Consider the following 21167-nt stretch of genomic DNA (forward strand, 5'->3'; position numbering starts at 1 on the left):
TAGGTTGTAATGTCAGTTGGCCAAACACGACACATATTTATATTTGAGTGACAGATTCCATCTAGCCACTGTAGCGACCTGGAGAAGAGGCATAGTTTAGAGACATATTCAGGGTATATGTTGACAGTTTTCCTCATTCGGAGGACGTGGTTTGGATGGAAGATTTAACCCAACGGTGTACTTTGCAGGAGACCGCTGTTTGTTTCCTGTTTCTAACTGTGAGTCAGGACTGTTATTTTAAAACCACAACCCTAACCTTAACCTTAACCCCATGGTAATTATTGTAGCCATGACGACTAAGATCACCTAACTATAAGGACGTATTAACTTTAACCCACACCACATGTTTCTCTAGCCTGAACAAAGTGATCATTTTAACCCAAACCATGATCTTTCCCTAAACCTAACCAAGTGGTTTTTGTGCCTAAACCTAACCAGATTGACCACAGCATTGTCACATCATAAAACATCATTATTTTTTAACATTGATTTGTAACGGCACAGATAAATGATGTTGTCCCAGATTACGACACAGAATGACACTCCTAGGGGTTATTCTGGGGTGCACATGGTCAAACAGTATATTTGGTCATTGAAGTTGGTGGACTTGTTGCAATGTTGTGTTCACAGCTTGTTGTGCTGCCCCCAAGTATCTGAAAATCATTGAATGCAGGTTTAGGTATTAGGTAGTGCTAATTCAATTACTATAACTCTTTTTAATATTGTAGTGACAAATGTTTCCTCTTTCTTTACACATTCAAACTTTAAGGACATGAAAGCAGAGATTCAGGAAGTTCATCTCTGTGGTGGATACTGGCTGAGCAGTTGAAACAGTTTAGAGGAGAATAATGAAAACAAAGAACTGCTACTGCTATATGATTAGATTCTTACATCATCATCACTGTACTTTAATGGATTTATCAACATCATTATGTCAACTCAGAAACAAGAACAAAAGAGAGAAAGAAATCATTTTGGGATATTTTGACTGAAATGTTGTGATTTTTGTCTCATTGCAGTCTTAATTCATACAATCATGTCACTTTCAGTAATACATTGCCTGCCTTTATACATACTATTTGACACCCTTCAAGCAGTGAGTGAAGAGGAATAATTGTGAAACACTCTTGTGACCCAACTGGTTTAGCTGTATGAAAGACAAATGTCTTATCTGTTTGCTCTGCCCCTTCAGTATTCCAGATCATACCCTCGTCCTGTGTGTATACCTGTCTTAAAGATGGATGATGTTCCTGCTCTATTCATTAGCTTCAATGATGTTGTGTGGATTCAGATTGAAAGTCAACAAGACAGAAGTTGGCACACAGGCGGGCACTTTTTCTATCAGTAAAAAGACTGACTATACTTGGCTTTGTAGAGGCAGAAAGGAGATTAAGAAGTTTGTTTTTCTAGATATAAATGATAGCAAGTCTTAAGTAACTTATATAGTTTAAATGCATCATCCTTAAATACATAATTCTTGCCCATAATATAAATCTCATCATCCATTTTTGTGCCTGGTAAGCAGAAGGCCATCTGGACCCTTGGGTACCGCACAATGTTTTTTAATCACATCAGAGCTTAAACGATCAAAAAGCATCAAAATACCATGACACAGTGTGTAATTAACATAAAGCAGAGCAGAGCAATAATAAAGGCATAATAATAGGAGTTACATAACAAATGTGACTGCTTCCATACAGGCCTCGAGGATCCGAGTCACTGAAAGGTTTGATCAGTTTAAAAATAATGTCAGTCATTTGTTACAACACTTAATACAGTAGATTATGGAAACTTTTGGACCAACATGTTAGACTCTCTACCACCATCATAAAGGCACCAAATTAGATCAAAGCTTTGTAGGCAGGACAAAGAATGGGGACGTCATCTTCCTACAAAAAAAGCAACAGAAAGTGGCTAATTGCTAATAAGCTAACTGCTCTTGGCAAATGCTACCACAGTTTCCATGTTGATTTAATGATATAGTTTTAAATTTTTGAGAATACACAGATTCAGATATGAAGTTAGTTTAGCTTAGCACAAAGACAAGGGAGAAACAGCTAGCCTGGCTCTGTCTGCCTGCCATCAACTCTAAAGCTCACTAATGAACACATGATCAAAAACATGTTTCTTTGACTCTTTGTTTCCCTTTGCTAATTGTTAAATCTGTACAAAAGGTGTAAAAATGTCAACTCGTGGTTTCACAGAGGGTTAATGTGCGGGATTATGCGCGTTGTTGTCACTTAGAGGTTCACTGGGCCAGACTGTTCCCCCTTGTTTCTTTCTTTATGCTAAATTAAGCAGTCTCCTCTTTCATATTTAGCATACAGACATGAGTGGTATTGATTTTGTCATAAAACTCTCGGCAAGAACTATTCCATTAAAATGATGTCAGTGGGATGGATATTTCCCTCGCTACTTATCAGTCAAGTCAAGGCAAAACAGACTTCCAAACAGATATCAGCCAACCATAACATAATGTCGGGCTAAATGAATGAAGTGAAACTAAGTGAAATGGTAATTTAAATAACAGCTGGCTAATTAGTACATGAGATGACAAGTTTCAAGTTTCCAAGCTTCAATACAAGAAGAAGAACCCCACTCACATACAATAAACACCTTAGGATATAAAAGTAATTTAAGTAATAGTAACAATAATAAATATTTAAAACAACACTCCCATAGGGAAGCTATAAGTACCATAACTGGCTATGGTGCATACCATTGTATACATACCCTTACAGTGTGTAATAGACAGGAATATGCAGGCAGCACATTAATGATTTAAGAGTTAAGGGCACAAACAGCCTCAGGGTAGCTCCTATTGCAGAACCTTTTTGTCTTGGTTTTGATACTTCTGAGTCTTTTAGCCTACGTGGATGTGACGTAGGCTCAGTTAGTCTAACCAAAAAGTTAGTATAGCTGTCACAACAAGATGATAGTCTTTCATAGCATTACACTGGAGACATCGTAAAATATGTTGCTGTAGACTTACATGTTTGTGCTGGTTCAAATAAATAAGGCCACTGGGGTTTTTAGTAACAGTTTCTGTTCCACAGTCATCAACACAAAAGATATCTGATCCGTTAATGCACAAGACTTGACAGAGCTGTCAAACAGTCTGATAATGGAAAATCTTCAAAGACACGCAGCTCATACTCTGCTCTGGGCGTCCTGCCATTACTAACAAAGCGCCAAGAATCTGGTCATCTATTGCTTTCTTTTATTTGACCAGTGGCGTCAAGCTGAGGTGATCACTACTTTTTCACACTAACCAGAGATGGAAAAAGGGCCATCAGCCAACCAGTTACTGCACTCTGTAATTCAAAGTTAACTGGATTTGCTTTGTTGCCTTGTAGACATTTCCTACTCATCCAAGAAGCTTTATCATCAGTTGTTTTTCATCCAAAACTCTAGTTCAACTTTGAACAGCCTGACCAGCTGCGTTTATCTTACCAGGAATGCCATGACCTAGACTTCTGAGCGTCCTCATAAACAAAGCACTCTTCCTCTGTTACGTTGATCTTTATCATTATGAAGACACGTCCTTATAAAGCTGCTGTGATTGTGTTTGAGTAAAGACAGGATGGTTTGACTGCTCATCCGGCTGGCAGAGCTCTGGGTTCACTCAGGAGACCCGAACAGACAGTTACTGAGCCGAACTAAGAGCACACTGTTTCTCTGGAGAGGAGCAGTCAATGTCACTTTTCATAAGGCAGGAGCAGGCAGCGGCTCAGAGGTGACAAGCTGTGACAGCACGAATGGAGCAGCACATTGTCATTTCTTACATAGACAGAATCACATTATTCTTTTCCCTTTTGCACCAATATTAGGTTTTCAAAGTCAAACTGTAAATTAAAGTACAGCTTGGAATGACATTGACTATTCTTGGCCAACAAAAGGTTGTAATAAAGTATTAGAAGTCTAAATGTAAAAAAAAGGAACCCAGTTGAAGCATAGATAGATGATGAAATGGCTTATTCAGGGAAGGATATGCATGAAAAGTTTAGCATGAAATAATATATCAAAGGAAAGCACAAAGGGGATTTCTCTGTGTTGGCACTCACACCTACTATTTTATACAGTGTTCCTCACCACCCAATATTTTCAAAAGCTGTACATGTACATGAGTGTGGCCATTACTTGTATATGTATTCATATACCAGGGATACACAAATAGAGGTCCAGGAGCGGATGCAGCCAAATGCAGAACACAGCAGGCGGTAGAAACTGAAGAATATATATTTATTCAGGTGTGCAGGAAAAACAAAATTGAATAGAGCAGAACAAATGATCCAACAAAGATGGAGCTGAACAACAGGACTTAAATACAAACTGAACTGACAAGGGAATAGGGAACAGGTGACGACAGGGCAGATGTGGAGGGAAAAGCAGGCTGAGGAGAACAGGAGGATGGTGATAACAAGAAATAACAAAATAAAAAAGACAAGAATGACAGGACAGTGACAGGATCGGGACAGCAGTATGGGGGTATTACATGATGATATTTCAGTACAGAAACTCCAGAAGGCTGTGCATGAACAGCATTACTGTATTAATGGGAGATGTGACTTTGTTGTGTAACCAGGTCATTCAACTTAAGCATAAAAAGGTGCAAGTGTATAGTGAGTCTGCTTCTGTATAAGTTATTCACTGCATTCATTGTTGAAAATGTTTGATTGTACACTTATTCTGCTGGAGTCTATATCACGATTTTGGGATAGTTTTGTTCAAAGCGGGAATGTTTGGTGTCATTGCAAATCAAGCACAATGATCTTGCACTTCCCGCGGGAAAAATGAACCCATATTTCTCAGTCCAGTTATCTGTAAATGTGTGTTTTTCACTGTCAACCTTTCTTTTTTTGTATTGGCTATTTTTGAACAAGCCATTTTACTTTATCAACCAGAGCTCCTACCTTCCGCAGCAACCTTGCTAACTGTGGCGACTAGCGGGCGGGTGAATGATGACAGCTAAGGCGTCGTGATAGCAATGTGTCGCTCAAAAGTTACGTTAAACTGTTATTCAGTCCAGATCCAGGCCAGAGTCCACCTAATGAGTATGTGTGTCATATACTGTTTATGTATGCATACAGAAATTCACAAAGGCATTTTCTATTCTTGCGCCAATGTCATTTCTATTTAGTCCATTCCAGCTGCCACTCACCTGTCAGCCTGGTTTTCTTTCGGTGTCCATCACTTGTGTGCCTACACAGCCTTTTAAAAGCAGAGTGACCCACATGTCCTCTCCTGCAGGTCGCTCAGTCTTTCATTTTGAACCCTTACATTCTTTATAAATGTAAACATTTAATGCTCACTGCTATCTTCATCTCAGCATCTCAGCTTGACAATTCAATCTTGACTTTGGAACCACAAGCTGACAAAACAATCTCAATCAAAGTCAAAGTTGCTCAACTGTAGATGTTCTGAGCACTTTTAGGACTTCTCATCCATGTTAAAAGTTGAGCTTTACAGGGAGGAGTTTTTTTCATACCCGTCATATCTGCTTTGATGAATGTTCTGCAGACTATCCTCTCCCACCCTCCCACCTTCCACAGCCTGCAGTAAAACATCAGTGTCACCTTGATCACAGACACCAAGAAGGACTTGTGACACCAGATGAAGAAGACAAGTCTCTTTCAGCCGGCATCTCAGAATAATAACAATAACTTAGTAGAGTGCAGATCTCCGCCAGTTGTGTACAGTCAAGATGGCGGCGAAGATAACAAAAACAGGGATTTATTGATTCTTGTATTGTGCCTAACTTTAATGGATAATATGTCTTGTATGGAATTAATCTGCAGATGCTCTGCAGATGCTCTGGCAAAACCTTTCTATGGATGTCAGTTTTTGAGCCACAACAAAGGTCAAAATGTAGCCTGCAACAGACTAGATAAGCCTTGTTTTTAGCCCAGCAGATTGCCATTTACTATGTTGTAATGTACATCGTAAAATGGCGAGGACTACTGAAAAGACAAAAGTCTAAGCTTTATGATAGGCTTGTAAGGATTCTTATCAATATTTGTTTGACTTCACAACACAACCTGCTCTCAAGGTACCAAAATTTGGCACAGATTGATGTAACATGGCAACAAGGCATGATTGGTTGTCCATAGCAGAAACAAGATTCCAAACCGAAGCAGCTGGTTAAGAGGAATGAGGAGTCAGCAGTCAATAGCGTTATAAAATAGGTTTTTAAAAAATTGTGAATCACCGCAACCATGAGAGGTCCTTGTGCATACAATCATAAATGTGCACAAAAAATATTAGGCTGATGGGTCCAGTAGTATGTGGGATTAGCTGTGGACAGATACACACACTTACACTCACAGGTTCATTAAAACATCGTTTGTTACATCACAGTAAATCACAAGACATTCAATAATAAATAACACAACATGCACAGTACAGACAACAGTAACAGACACAGTTCCAGTGTGAATGGTGTTTATGAATGTAGCAGAGTTATTGCGTTTGGTATGAAAGACTTTTTGTAAATATTCTCGGTTGCTGCAGCAGCTCTATAGTCGCATTAAATATTAAATCATCCAACTCTCTGCCAGGACAGAAGCTATTTTGTCACTTGAAGATCAAGTTAGGTTCTAGACTGTAGAAAAACACTGACATAATATATTTGATGTTGGTCTTGGTTGTTTGAAAGGATACTTTGAAGCCTGGAGTTGGATTTACCATTTGCATTTAATGTACTGGAGCCACACAATACAAATTTTGGCAACAAGGTGCAGCTGATATGTTGACTTTACATTTGCTGTGAGAGCAAACAGGACTTTTATCTGTGATACTTGGAATTACAAGGATAGAATGAATACAGTGAAAAGAAGGAAGAAGAGACAGACACAGAAATATACATAACAGACAAGACACAGACACCGGCGCAGACTGTAAACAAAGTACAATGACCCGCATAACTTTATTTAATCTGGCTCAACTCTGCACACACACAGCTTAAGAGAGGGAGTAACCAGACAGTTTATTGGAAGTGAACTGCATTCCTGCCATTTTGCTCCAAGCATCGAGACACACACACGCACACACACACACACACACACACACACACTCTTCAGCACTGACAGTCTGATATTTCTTTCTTACTGTCACTCATTCTGCACCTCTGGCATCAAAAGCTATTGTACTGTACATAAATAAACCACACGCATGGACACGTCTGTGCTGCTCACTTTTACTGGTGAGGAAGTCTGAAGATGAGGTTAAATTGATAGATAAGCCACGGTAGATAAGCCACTAGATTTTAGCTACAACTGTTAAACAAGTCACTCACTAATCTAAGGTCATGTCCACATTAAGTTGGAAACACCTTTAACATGTCCAAAGTTTTCTGTCCCAACATTGTATCGTCCCCCCAGCTGCATGGAAACACCAAAACAGAGGAAAAAAAATGTAACCTAATCTTTTCTCTTAGCTAAACACATCACATGAGCCATAAGCCAGCAGTGTAATGCCAGATCATATCATATAAACATGTGGGCTCTCCTTTCTCACACTACAACACAGTGTTTTCAGATAAAATATGTTGTTTACATTCCAAAATGTCAACCAAAACTGAAAAAATTGAAATTCTGCCACATTAGTCCGCTTCGCTTCACTGCTTATTGTCCTTAAATTCACTTTGCTTAGTTGTATTATTCATTTTTCTTCATTTGAGTGTTGCTTTATTGTGATAAACTGCTTTAGATGAGGGTAAACCTTGATGTAGAAGCCACTGCAGTTGCACCAGGCAGCTATGAGGTACGTGTTTCATCATCCTTCTCTTCTGCAACTGCTCATCCAGATGCCTGCTATGAATAGACATGTTGAATAGGATAACGACGCCTTCAGATGAATAACCATAAAAGTGCTTTTTTTTGTATGTGTGGAGGAGACACAGTGTGAACATTATACATCACCTGAAAGTATACAAACTCTACATTCTTAATCCGTACGATATGTAGTACAGTGTCAAGATAACAAGAGGTGAAAATAACTGCAGGCTTACAATACAGTAAATAGTTCTCATAAGAAATTCAGCAAGTTAACTATGTGCATACTGTTAAGCCACTCAGCTGTGAGATGAGCTCTCCTGTGAGATGTACTGGGCTACATCTCAGAGCTGAGTTCACTGAGAGGACGGGACTTAATGCAGTATGTTAAGCTAGCTGTTGATAGTCAGTAAATACCTCAAAACTGCAGGCTGGCTGCTTGTTAAACCGCAAAGTCTTGTTTTCTTCCTCTAAACACAGAAGATGTGACATGATTAAAGGGCCTCCTGTTGAGCATTAGTAAAGTAATGTGATTACTTTTTTAAAGAGTAATATCAATGTGCAAATTATTATATTTTTAAGACAAGTAATGAGACAATAATAAATAGAAGTTACCTGGTTATATCTTCAGATCTAAACATGTTGAGCCCACTGTCACTCTACTGTATATCAGAGAGGAAATTAAAGAATGTAATAAGGTCTGATCATGTACGAAACATCCATCTATAAACAGGTTAAATCTGACACCAGACTATAAATCAAAACCTACGTCATAGTTACAGTATCTATGGCTAAGGTCACATTACATGCTGAAGTGTGAACAAACCAAATCTGTTTGTTTTTTTTTCCATATCAGATCTGGGCCTCTTGTATATGTGGTCCTAAATCTGATTCATATCCGATCTCTGCCTATGTGACCACTGCCAGAACAGTCAGATTGGAATTCATGTGTTCTTTTCAATGTTTCCATGAATGCGGATGTCGAATGTCGTCATCATTCAGTGTCGGCATCTCACGGCCCGGTAAAATAAAACATGGAGGAGATCAACAACAGTGACGGGGGTCAATGGAGGGACGAGGGAATTCAAATTGGTTGGGCATTTATGAAGAAGTTTCTATTCGAGCCACACTAGAAGGAACTTATCGTAACCGAATGTTAGTACAGCTACAGTATGTCATCCATGTTGTTGTTGTCTGCATGCAGCTCATATTTCAGTCAAATCTGTGCATGCACAGCTCACACCGGATACATGTCACAAAAAGATTGTACCTGACTAAAAAATTGGAATTGATCATTAAGGCCTTTAATGTGAATGTAGCCTTAGGCAGGGCTGCCATTACCCAACTTGGCCTTGGCCTCATCAAAAATGAAAATGAACAACCCAATAAGAGTAAATCATTGTTTTGTTGAGCATCTGGTATTGTTGTGTGTGTTTGTTTGTAAGAGTATTTAGGGGTTTCGTGCCTTTATTTAATAGTCGACATAGAGAAGAGAGAAGGAACATGCAGTAAGGGTCCCTGAGCTAGAATCAAACTGAAGATATTGCAGTACACAGTATGTGCACACTGTGGTACTTGATTGCAACCACATCTTTGTCAAACATGTCTTTTAGCTTTATTTCACTGTTTAGATGTAATGTTGGTACAGAGCTTAGTATCTCTGCTTCTTGTTGAATGGTGCAAAAAGGCGAGTCTATAGAGAAGCCATTATTCTTTGATACTGACATCAAAACCTGACATCTACTGTTGGTGTTTGAGACAGATGAAAGGTTTTCTTGTACAAAAGGCAATTGTAGTTACACTAAAAATATCTTACTGTGACATCATCTATGTTTGTCTCTCTATCCACAAGATTAGTGTGATAAGTGCTTTGAGGTGGATTTTCTTTAAACTCTAATAGAATATATATACTTATATTCACTTCACGCTCAGGTATGGCTGCTTCACCTACAGCTGCACTGGTTGAAAACACAGACACACAATATATTGAGATGCTAGTCTTCAGTGAGACCTCTTCACCGTTAATTATCCGAAATGAAAGCTGACAGAATAGCATAAATTAAACAGTGAATACATTTAACTTGTCCTCTTAGATTAGACAGGGTAACGTGCAAAAAAACAGATTATTTAATGTTTTCCTACCTATCAACAAGGGGAAAAAGTTGAAATTGCCATGACCCCACACCTAAGTGCAAATACGTGTGTGTGTGTCCATGCATACACGTGTCTCTGCTTGATTAACATACAGGTATATTCATGTGTGTATGCCTTTACTTCACGTGCAGCTGTATGAATCATCTGCTTTTACCTGCAGGATGAGCCAAGCATGTGCTTTTTTCACTTAGAACACTTTATTCGTCACAAATGTGATTAAACTTCAGAGGGAAAAGCTCTGATAGAGAGAAATGGAAAGGTAACAGTACCAAGTAGAGGTTTGTTAATATTCTTTCTACATCTCACACTCTGACTAGTAATCTGCATCCAAAATAGTTGGCTGTTTTTTTTGTTTTCTGGTGATTTTAAAGCACCTCATTAATCAATTTTTGGCACCTTACAACTTACTACATTCTAATAATGTGGGTAATGATGCCTCCTGATCTTGTATAATAATCTACATTTTTGTTTGGAGTTACACTGACTAACATTATCTGCAATTATGAATGTCTTACTACAATATGTAAAATAAAAAGAAGATTTTTTTTAAGGGATAAAGCTGGTGGTTTTCTATGTTTTTCTTATTATCAACAAATCTCATGTGCAGAGCCAAACCAACAATGAATTCATCCTGCTTATTGTAAGTGTATCCAAAGCCTGATATATCTTACTCCTCTGTTCCGTAGACCTCTGTTGTTGTCCAAAGACTATTAAAAACACATCAACTTTAGTTTGTTTAGAAATGGCTCCAAAGACTAATGAGAGCAATCAAGTTTTCATTTTCCGGAAAATATTTCCGTGTCAGACAGAGGCCACAGCGCATGTTGACAAGGCTCTGCTAGCTTGTTGTGCTACGTATCACAAAGTCTTCACTTTGTATTAAACCTTTTTAGACATTTCATGTCTGAGTCAGAGCCTGATCAATACGAAGAGTGTGAAAAAAATGGCGATTGTACTGTAAAGATAATTGCATCCTTTTAAGTAGCATTTTAAATGCAGCACTTACTTTAAATGTAAGTTTAAATTTTACATGAAGAGGTGCGTGTCTGAAAGGGAATTTAATGATGTTGAGCTGCAGGTGGTTCAAGCAACAACACTGGACAAACTTGTCTGATACACCACACAGTAGTAGAGTAATCTGAGAACTTCTGCTTCTTACAGGTAAATAAGTGATATGACTTAAGTCTTAAGTCACCAGCAGTGAATTAACATGTTGATTTAGAAAAAAACTCATCAGCTTCAAAGTTTTATTACCTGGTCAGAGCCAATAAATAGTGGTGCAAAACAAAACCGAAGAGCACAAACTCAGTGTAGGTTTGTATGTACCAGCACTTGCTGCTATAACTCAGCGTCTCCTTTCATCCTTAAAAGCATGTGTGTGCAGGGATGGAAACTTGGCTGCACTAAAAACAAGACTGCCTCTTAAAATGCCAACAAAACTCATCCTGTCACCGTGCTTGTGGTGATGCTGTGCTATAACCGTCCTCCCAGCAGCCACACAGCGTCTGCAGCACTCTAAGCTCTCATTAGAAAGATTAGACCGGGATATGTTGTTGATAGTTCTTCCAGATTTCTGCTGTGGTGATGGTGTGGAGTAAAGTTCTCCTCCCCTCTTAGCAGCATGGCTCCTTGTTCTCTGTATGCCTTCACAAAAAGGAAACATTCATAAAGGAATAATTGGACCGCTGACACTTTTCTCGGGCTGTACTGTGGAGACACTCATTCTGCTTCACAGTTACGTGCACTTAAGATTTCCTTAATTGTGCTTTGAAAGCCGCGGGGGCCGTGTGACATACAGTATGTTGCATCGTGTTTGCTGCAATATTTCTACTGTTCTTCTGTTTTGCTTCAGCAAAGCTACATGGTGACATGGCTGCAAAACAAACTAGCACATAAGAAAAATAGAGCCTACTTCACCACACTCTCTGTTCCAAGACTGTGTATAATGCATATTGTATTATATATTATAGTTTTCCATCTCACTTGTAGATGAGCAGAGTGTGCCAATCCTTCGACAGAAAGCAAAGTGCAGACTAAACAGCTTTGAGGTTTGGCAGAGAGTTGCAGAAAGAAGGGCAGACAGCCTCTGTTTAAATCATCTTCCTCTGATCCCAGGATATAAACATCCACCCTCTCTGGCCTGGCCTTCACCTCTGTCTGCGTGTGTTTGTGTGCAAAGAAAGAGAGAGAAAGCGAAAGACAAGCAGGAGGTGATAAAGAGAAAGAGTGATTGTGTATTTGTACCGCGCTGTCCACTTTGCACAGCACTTGCCAGCGTTTTTTAGACGGACACTGGGGAGCTTTTTAAAAACAGCTGGCGAGTAATCTCACTAAATCATGTTATTTATGAGACTTTTTTCGTAAATCACTCAAGGCCATCTTTGCTTCTGTCATTTTTTAGCATATGTGTAATTAACTGTAATTGTAAACAGCCAAAATGACTCTTGAAAGCAATCACATGGGAGAAAAAGGACAAAAGTTTGTATATGTTGGCTTAGACAAGTGGAATTCAGATGTTATTGTTTTACTGAAGAAACTGACTCACTGTTTCAGTGCTCAGTTTGCAGTGAGTACTCTGATTACCACTAGCGGCTGTAAGTGAGAAAATGTAGTGTTTTATTGTAATTTCCATGAACTTACACCTTAAAAATATGTGCTTGATGTGATCACAAGGCTCATCGTAGCAACTGCTCTTACATTAAAGCAGACGTATCATGCTTTTTGTGATTCTGTTATTTTTAAACTGTTATAATGTCCAATGTTTATGTTAAACATGGTGAAAGGTCCAAAACTTGAGGTTAACGTATCCGTAAAAAGTGCTGATTGTTTGTGTGTGCCGACAAATGGCCGTCCATTTTCCAACTTTTTGTTGCTAAGGTTGTTCCACAGCCTGTTTTGGACAGAAGCTGAACCGAGGGGCTTCATAAAGAGCCAGTATAAGATAAATAAGGAGTTTTTTTTTAACTGTTAATCATTCAAAGATATACCAGTAGAGCCCCAAAATATAAATATAGACCTGGAAATGTGCATGATACATCCTCTTTAAGACAGTTTTGCACACACAACCAGTAGCCTATACTTTTTTCTTCTATTACTGACTATTACATTCAAACAGAACCTACAGTATGTATTTGTTAACAGTTACTTTGGTGCAGAATACTTCCTGTAATTGAAGGTCTATTGATCCCTAGCCATGCTCCGATGTCACGTAACACTGTCCCTTGTGCACAATTTGAGTCTGACCTCCTCACATAACTGCCATTGTGCACATATACATCCGACCACACATGAATGCAGCAGCTGATATACTTAGACAAACACTGGAAATACGAGAAGCATACGAAGCACTTGAGTCTCCTGGAGGCAGACCTTCCTTTATACTTGGGGGTATTTGCAGAACATCTGGTATGAGGTCCAGCAGATGAGTGACAGTTTTGATTTAACCTCCATTTAACCTGTGTGTTTGCTGAGTATGCTTTTGTTAAGTGCTCTTTTTTTCCCTTCACTTGCATTTTTCCAATAAGGTGTGCAAATATGAACCAGTTGCCTTATGGTCAGGAGGTCAGTCCTTTGACCTTCACTTTTGGCCTGTTGGATAGTTTTGGCACCAACATGAGACAGAGGATTGAGAGTGAACAAGCTGGATGAGTGGACTGCGGCTGCACATAGGAAATGGGGATAATATTTCACCCACCAGTGCTGCCAGGAAATAGAAAAGACTACTCCCATGTCAGACATCAGTTCAGACAGATGGTTGTGTGAGGATGGGAGTCCGAAGCCGAAAATCCCTGCCAGTGTCTCTTTGGTCCACTGGGGACACTCCATTGACTGGCTGGTAGATTAATTCAATTCCCGCATGAGAACCGATGCCATGAATCTCTTTAGCTACAATAAACACAATAAAATTACCAAGGATTTGTGTTTGTGTGGCTTACAGAGGTTGATGGTGTATGATATGAGGTTTGTCTCTAAGGATAACGAGTGGAGTCTAGCTGACTGTGCTAATGATCTGCTGTGTTCAAGGATAATTAGTTTTGGCTCCTCTCGCGGGGTTCAAAGGGATCAGGATACATTTGTTGTTGTTTTACAAATAGTTGGGGCGTTTCCCAGAAGCTGGGTCAAATATACCGTACATCAGTAGTTCACTACATTGAAAGCATAAGTGAGGACAACCTCAGGCTGCAATAAATACACTGACTGTACTGTGTTGTTGACTTTAAATCCTGGGTTTGATCAAATGTAAATACAATATAATGATAATATGTTGTTGGCATGACCTAAACAATGTGAAAGGTAATATCTTAGCACCACTGACTTACTGCATTTGCTTTGCACTTTGTATTTTATGATTATTATTATTAATAATAATAATCATAAAAATAATTTAACTTTTTACTTTTTATAAAAAAGGAGAAAAACATGTGTATTATATGTCCTGTCATGTCATGAGCTACATTGTGTTTTTTCTGTTCATTGATAGGGGTGTTATTTTGTATCATATGATCTCCTAATTGTACGTGGAGCTGTAATTTTTTGCCTGTATATGTAGCTTGTTTCTTGTTCATATGAATATTTACCCGACGAAGACCTTGCAGATCAAAACATTGCAAAAAAACTTGCAAATTTCAATGTGCCGACAGCCTTTTTCTCTTGTTGCTTATTTTTGTCCTGCACTTGTACCCAAGTATTGTGATCATATTAGCATAATCATGCTGACATTAGCATTTAGCTCAAAAGCACTGCTGTGCTTAAGTACAGCCTCACAGAGATGCTAGCTGTAGATTCTCAATCATACTCTGCTATGACATGTCAAAATGTCTGACAGTGTCTATTAAATGTTTAGTTTTGAAAGTTTTCACGAAAAGAAAAGAGGCTGTCAGGATTAAAAGTTTCCATTATGGTGTGAATTTGACACTAAGAAGTGGAAAGTACAGGTTAGTGCAAATGTAAGAGATTTAGGAGCCTCGCTCAGACAGTCAGGGAAAGTTCTCAAGATTCCTGAGAAACATAAACTCTTCTCCATGTCTCTGGAGAAGAAATGTCCTTTGTTAAATTAACATACGAGCACAATATACCTCACAGAGCCCTCTTATCACCACCAGAAATGTGAAAATGAGCCGAGCTGATGTAAGTTAGACAGTGCCACTAATTATAATTATGGGGTAATTATGAGTGATTTATTACCTTGTATTCTTTCATTCATCTATGAAAGAATACATGGTAATAAAGGAAGGACATACCTAATAATGCCTTTCATTAATCTGCTGCAGCCTGCAGTTGTGGTGTATTTTTGTATCTTGCCAGTTTGTTTTTATGAGATAACACAATGCAGCAGAGACCTTTACACAATTCTTCATTGTCTTTCCCACCAGGTCCTCCAAAGGTCCATAAATCCCGTGGGAATTAGTCATTGTAGGAAGCTGGAAAGCTTTCCCACTTCATGTCAACAGTAATGGATTGTGCTCTTTTTTTTTCAACAGTAATTTTGCACCCAGAGGGCTTGTTTGGCTGATGGGCTCCAGATATTGTTTTTTCTCATATAATTGGTTGCCAATACGTGAGAAGTGAGCCAAAACCACATTTTGGCGTGGCAATCTGTGCAGAGAGCAGATTGACATTCAAACAAGTAAAACAATCGTGACACCAGTTGCAATATGCTGTAAGCCCTTAATTACTAAGCTTTTTTTTTTTAAAAAAACAAAACAAATTATACATAATATTGATAATAATAACATTTACCTTCTGTATATTTACAGATTTATAATGAAATCTTAAATGATATTTTTTACCTTATTTCATGATTTCATGTCTCATGTTGAGTGTCCTGTATGTTTCTTTGTCTTTTAACATTTTGGGATAATTTTGATCAATTATACAATAGATATTAAACAAGCATGAATCAATGTACATATAACTTCCTGATTTCCTTTTCTCAATAAAAAGCTATATAATATCACATATATATTACTCTAATATTTTAACCTTAATTATAAACACAGACATGTCTGATGGCATTGAGATGTGTTAGTATGAACCACATACTCTCTAAGCAGATGGACTGAAGCGAGCTGGTGGACGAGTAACAGCTGTGATTCTCTGCCCTTATAGAAAATAGTGACCCTTACTTTTTTCTCAACCATATGGGATCATTTGGACTTGTCTTTATCCAAATAGGCAATATAACTGGCAAAAAATAAAGCCAAAGCCAAAAAGAATTGCTTTTATTGATTGCTTTGATTTCTGTCACCATCTCATTCTCTGTCCTTGCTCTCTACTTTCTCTTTCTTCCCTCTTTCCTTTCTTCTCCTCATCCCTGCCTCATGTTCTTTATATGAAAGCTTGAACTTGTGAGGTCATGCACTACATAGACCTTCTACATGTGTGTGTTTAATTCCCCTCTATATCATGTTATGACTTGCTGAGCTGTGCATTAAATCAGGAGACGTGTCAGCCGGAGCAGCCGGTTAATGGGAGCCAAGGTTGGGGCACTTTGGCCTTGTTTTTACAGTGTAGTGTTGAAGAGTTGAAAATACACCTTGGAGATCAATTGTTTTCCTTCTCTTTCTTGCAGTCTCAGCAGAAGTGCATTGTGATCTTTGCCTTGGTGTGCTGCTTCGCCGTACTGGTGGCGTTGATTTTCTCAGCTGTGGACGTTTGGGGTGAAGACGAGGACGGGATCACAGAGGAGAACTGCAGCAAGAACTGCAGGTGAGAACTGCAGAACCATAAAAAACACATTTCATCGTCACTGGTCCCCAAACTTTGTGACCCTTCATCACAAATTATGGCCTTCGTGCATTTTAAGATGCCTGAAAGGTGACACTGTCCAGTATTTCATGAGGAAAAAAGCAAAAATGAGAGAAAAGTCAGAAAAAACAAAGATAATTTTGTGTAGAAATATTTTTCTTCTGTCTTTCTTCCTCCTTTAATCATCTGATGACTGTTCAAATTTATCTTGGGATCAGTTTGGGAAACCATTATGTCATATTGGGTGTGTAGTAATCATAGCCTGTAAATAAAGATGGATGTAGCGAGGTGTGACATCACCCATTGGTTTGCTGTGGAGCTGATTTGAAGCTCAGAGTTGCTGCTTATGGTCTGAGTGCAGGGTGTTGCCTTTCACACTCTGGAAACGCAAACACTCTGAACTCTGAGCAGTGCACATTTCAGCTAACGTTAGCTACCACAAAACTGTGCTAACAGGGCAGGTATCCTAATCAAGTAACAATAAACTTACCGTAATATTGCGACAATAGCCGGGGAGAGCAGCAGATGAGCCAACTGTCAGTCACAGCTGTCAAACAACAACCAAATCAAAGCTACTATAAGCAATAATTTCCAAAATGACCACCAGCATACTTAATTGAGACCATAGAAATTACTTTTTGTTGTTTGTGTTGTTATTTTTTGCTGATTAATGGTTATGGTTATGGTTCAAAATATCTGCATCTGCATAGACATACTGTGTGAGGAATAACAGAGTTTTTCATTTAAACAGTTTCCTACAACCCATTCGGCCTGCCTTGGCTTTGCTCCATGTGCAGTTGTAATTTTTCAGCCTTTCACTCATAAATTCACTCTGAAACTCTGAGACTTTTGGCTCCGTTTAGGTGAGCAATCCCCCCCCCTGTGCTATAGATATAAACTGCAGCGTTGAGGTTTAACTGAGCTTTAGCAAGTTTCTACAGTTTGTTGAAGTTTTAAGAATAAAATAACATACTGTATGGATCCTCAGACATAAAGGCTTAAAATTGCTGCAGTATGTCCTGCTGGTCCAGAGTGAAAGTGGATGATCAGCATTCGTTTGGCTGATACAGCAGTCCTGCACTCTATACGCCTACTCTCAACTTCCTACTGGTTCCCCTCCATTAGACTCTTATCATCCAATTTACCATTCAGCCTTGAATTACTTCCCTCTCTCTCTCTCTCTCTCTTTCTTCATGTCTGTGTCCATTGACTCTCTCCTTCCCCAAATCAGCCATTTAACTTCCATCCAGAGAACTGTACCGGGCATCCCTCTCTCTCCTTCTTAAGGCTTGTAAAGCTGAATTGGACTCCTCTCCTCCTCTGAAGGACCCCTAAATCTTGAGAGTAGTATGAGAGATAAGTAGGAGGCTGAGAGAGGGATGATGGGGAGTGAGGGTGCACCAGATGGAGGGAGAAGAAAAAGAGGATATGAGGGTACACATGGGGTTGGAAATGAGTGAGAGATGAATAGATTCATTAGTTGGGGGGATTGGGGTGTTGGCTTGTCAGTTCAAGACTTAGTTCCAAACAAATTTCAGAAATGTGTGCTGTCAGATTCCCAAGCATCCACTGTTATTTATATCCCATAATCATGAAAGAAGGACTGAATGACGAAGCTTTACTGTGGCATGCGTCATTTGAAACACCTATGAGATGTAGAAGTGTGACATAATTAATGATTTCATAAAGTATTTTGTTCAAAGCAAGTTGCTGAGCAAAATAGGTAAAGTCATATATTACTATGAGACTGACACGTCTATAATGAGGCGCACTGAGTCTTTTTCATGCTCACTTAAATTCCTAAAGGTACTTGTAATTCATCAGAGGAAATGTATGTAGAATAAAGTCCTTTCAGTTAATGTCATTCCTGAATCAAAGAGTGTTCAGTCTTTGAAAACGATCCAATATCTGAGATTACTTTTACTAAATAATCTAAATACAGCAGGCTGATCCTCTATATTTCATTGCTTGCAGGAAAAACATGATTCCTCTTGATTGTTGGAGCAAAGTGGGAGCAGCGTATGCCCTCTCTATCCGATCTGCCAGTTCGATGTATCCCTAATGTGCGTGTGTAATTGCCCGGTGTCAGACGGCTGATAAGCAGGTTAATATTGATCTACAGTTGAATTGTACAAGGGCAGAAACCATGTTTGGAGATCTGGCTTTTAGCACCTTCACAGTCTGCTGCTTCCAGAAACAACATTTCAAACCACTCTTAAGTGCAAATGTTTCTTCCTTACATCAGTATTTTAAAAGGTGGCTGAGTGGTTCCTGCACCTTGTCATGTTTCCTCGAATAGAGATAAGAAAGACAGATTTAAATAGTATTGTGTGATATGGATTATAGTGATGATAAGATTAGACAGCTACAGTAAGCAGGGATGCACTATTTATTACGTTGAAATGTTAACATGCTGACAGCTTTTATATAATGCACGCTGCATGATGTATTAGGATTTAGGTGTCTAACATGCTCAAAATATCCTGTCAGTTTTATAATGTCACTTGCTGTTTTTTGTTTGTTTGGTTTTTTTACGTTTAATGTTGCTGAACAGGGTTGGGTCGCACCAGTTATTCATAAATCCATCACTAAGTTTGCATAGCGTCCGTCTTAAAGGATAATTCTGATTTTTTTTTCAACCTGGTGTATCTCCCATAAATGTGGCCATTATAGGTCATGCTAACTTCACAGGTCTGTTATAGGGATTTGGGGAAATGAGGACTCACTCAAAACGATGTATATCTGCTGAGCAAGCCTCCCACAGATTTCCAAATGATTTTTACATGAATTATTCCAAACGCTTCAACGAGTCTGAATGAAAGTAACAGAAACTAGCTGCCATCATGTATAATAGCATATCCTTACTAGCTAGTTTTAAACTAGTGAACCTTATAATAAAAAGTATCATGCACACTATAATAAAGGCTTTTTAAGTTTTGTACTGTGACAAAACAATGTGCCTTGATTTTTGAGGGGGAATTAATTCAGATTCACAGACATTAATATCTACATAACTCTCTAAGTTTGTGTGGTGCAACTGGTTTTAATTTACTGATCCATAAATCTCCAGTTGGTAAACACCTACATTACAGCTAAGCTAAGTTTGACCTTACAAAGAGTTGGTGCCAGCAGCTCCAAGACCCTCCTGCAGAGAACACACCACAAGGGAAATTTAAGACTTCCAAAACTCTTCCAAAACAATAAGAGCTACTCCCAGAACAGACTGAGAACTGAAAAAGACAGAAATTAGACAACTGAATAAATTAAATAACTCTCTTAAATGAGGCAGAACTGACTGGAGCAATGGTAGCTTGGCCCTGGCTTCTCTGCAACTCGGCAATCAGGATGTGGACAACAAGGTAAACATACAGTGGTGAATAGTGATGTGCAGAGGCCCAGTATTTGTATTTGTATCTGTATTTGTTGAGGCAGCAAAATTATTTGTATTTGAATAAAAGTGGAAAGAGGCTTGAATATCCTGTTTTTTGTTTTTATTACACTTTTAATATTAGAAAATTAAAGTGTCACAATAAGTGTTCATGAACAAACTACCTTACGAAGGAGGTCCCCACACCAGGTCTTGAACTGGAGTCTCCCAGATCATAGACAGCTACTCCTGTTTATACACCCATAACACAGAGACAGCAGACCGTGTAACGTGTAGGGAAGAACTTCAAAGGTGATTATTGCTTTGCATTTTTCATTGATTGCCTGTTTTTTACAACCTAACTTTGTTGAAAGGAGAAGGGGAACAAAAGGTCATGGAGAGTCCCTTGGGAGCACTTTGTGTGTGTCAGTAGTTCAGCTTTATCTCTGGGGAACACCCCCAACTCTGGGAGTGATGTCCAAATTAGGAAATGCGTCTCACGTAGCAGGTGGATGTGACTCCCCTAAGTGAGACCTGCTGATAGACGTAACAGCAGAGCAGAAGAGAGAGACTGAGATTGTGATGTAACCAATCTGTGCACTGGTTTTTGACGTTTTTTCTTTTCCTCCCAAAAACAAATTGAAATATTTTGAAATATTTATATGAAACAAATATTCATAAAAACCCCATTATTTGTGCTTTGCTGAATAACGTATTTGTATTTGGGCACACCCCTAATGGTGAAGCAAAATTTTTGAGGCTGATCAGTCAGCCTGGCCCAGTCCCTCTCAGTGGGAATCCAGCCCGCCTGTGTATATTTTGGGAAACACCTGGGACATCTCCAAGAATCAGCACTCTGGACATCGACATTGAGAGACATAGTCGGATGTAATAAACCAAGTGCGTTCTAAGTGTAGTCTACGTTTATTTGTATAAAACACAATGAATCATTGTGAAATAAATGTCTCAGTGGCTCAGGTTTCAGATAATGGATTGAAATTTACATCCTAAATGTGTTTACCTTGACAGCAGTGTTTGGGTTGTCGCTGACAGAACACTTAACATCTACCTTTAAAACAGTACAATACAGCATGCAGGGAGCAGAAACAGCAGCAGCTCCTGTGATA

At 38.8% G+C, this 21167-nt stretch overlaps 1 protein-coding gene across 1 annotated transcript in view; it reads left to right on the forward strand.

Annotated features, from left to right (window-relative positions):
- LOC137197260 (inactive phospholipase D5-like) overlaps positions 1 to 21167 on the forward strand; it is a 51624-nt gene that overhangs the window by 14114 nt on the left and 16343 nt on the right. Inside the window, exon 2 of the mRNA XM_067610549.1 lies at positions 16498 to 16634. Coding sequence (XP_067466650.1) covers positions 16498 to 16634 — 137 coding nt within the window. The remainder of the gene's footprint in view (positions 1 to 16497; positions 16635 to 21167) is intronic.

Source organism: Thunnus thynnus, chromosome 14 (assembly GCF_963924715.1).
Source record: "Thunnus thynnus chromosome 14, fThuThy2.1, whole genome shotgun sequence".
NCBI lineage: Eukaryota > Metazoa > Chordata > Actinopteri > Scombriformes > Scombridae > Thunnus > Thunnus thynnus.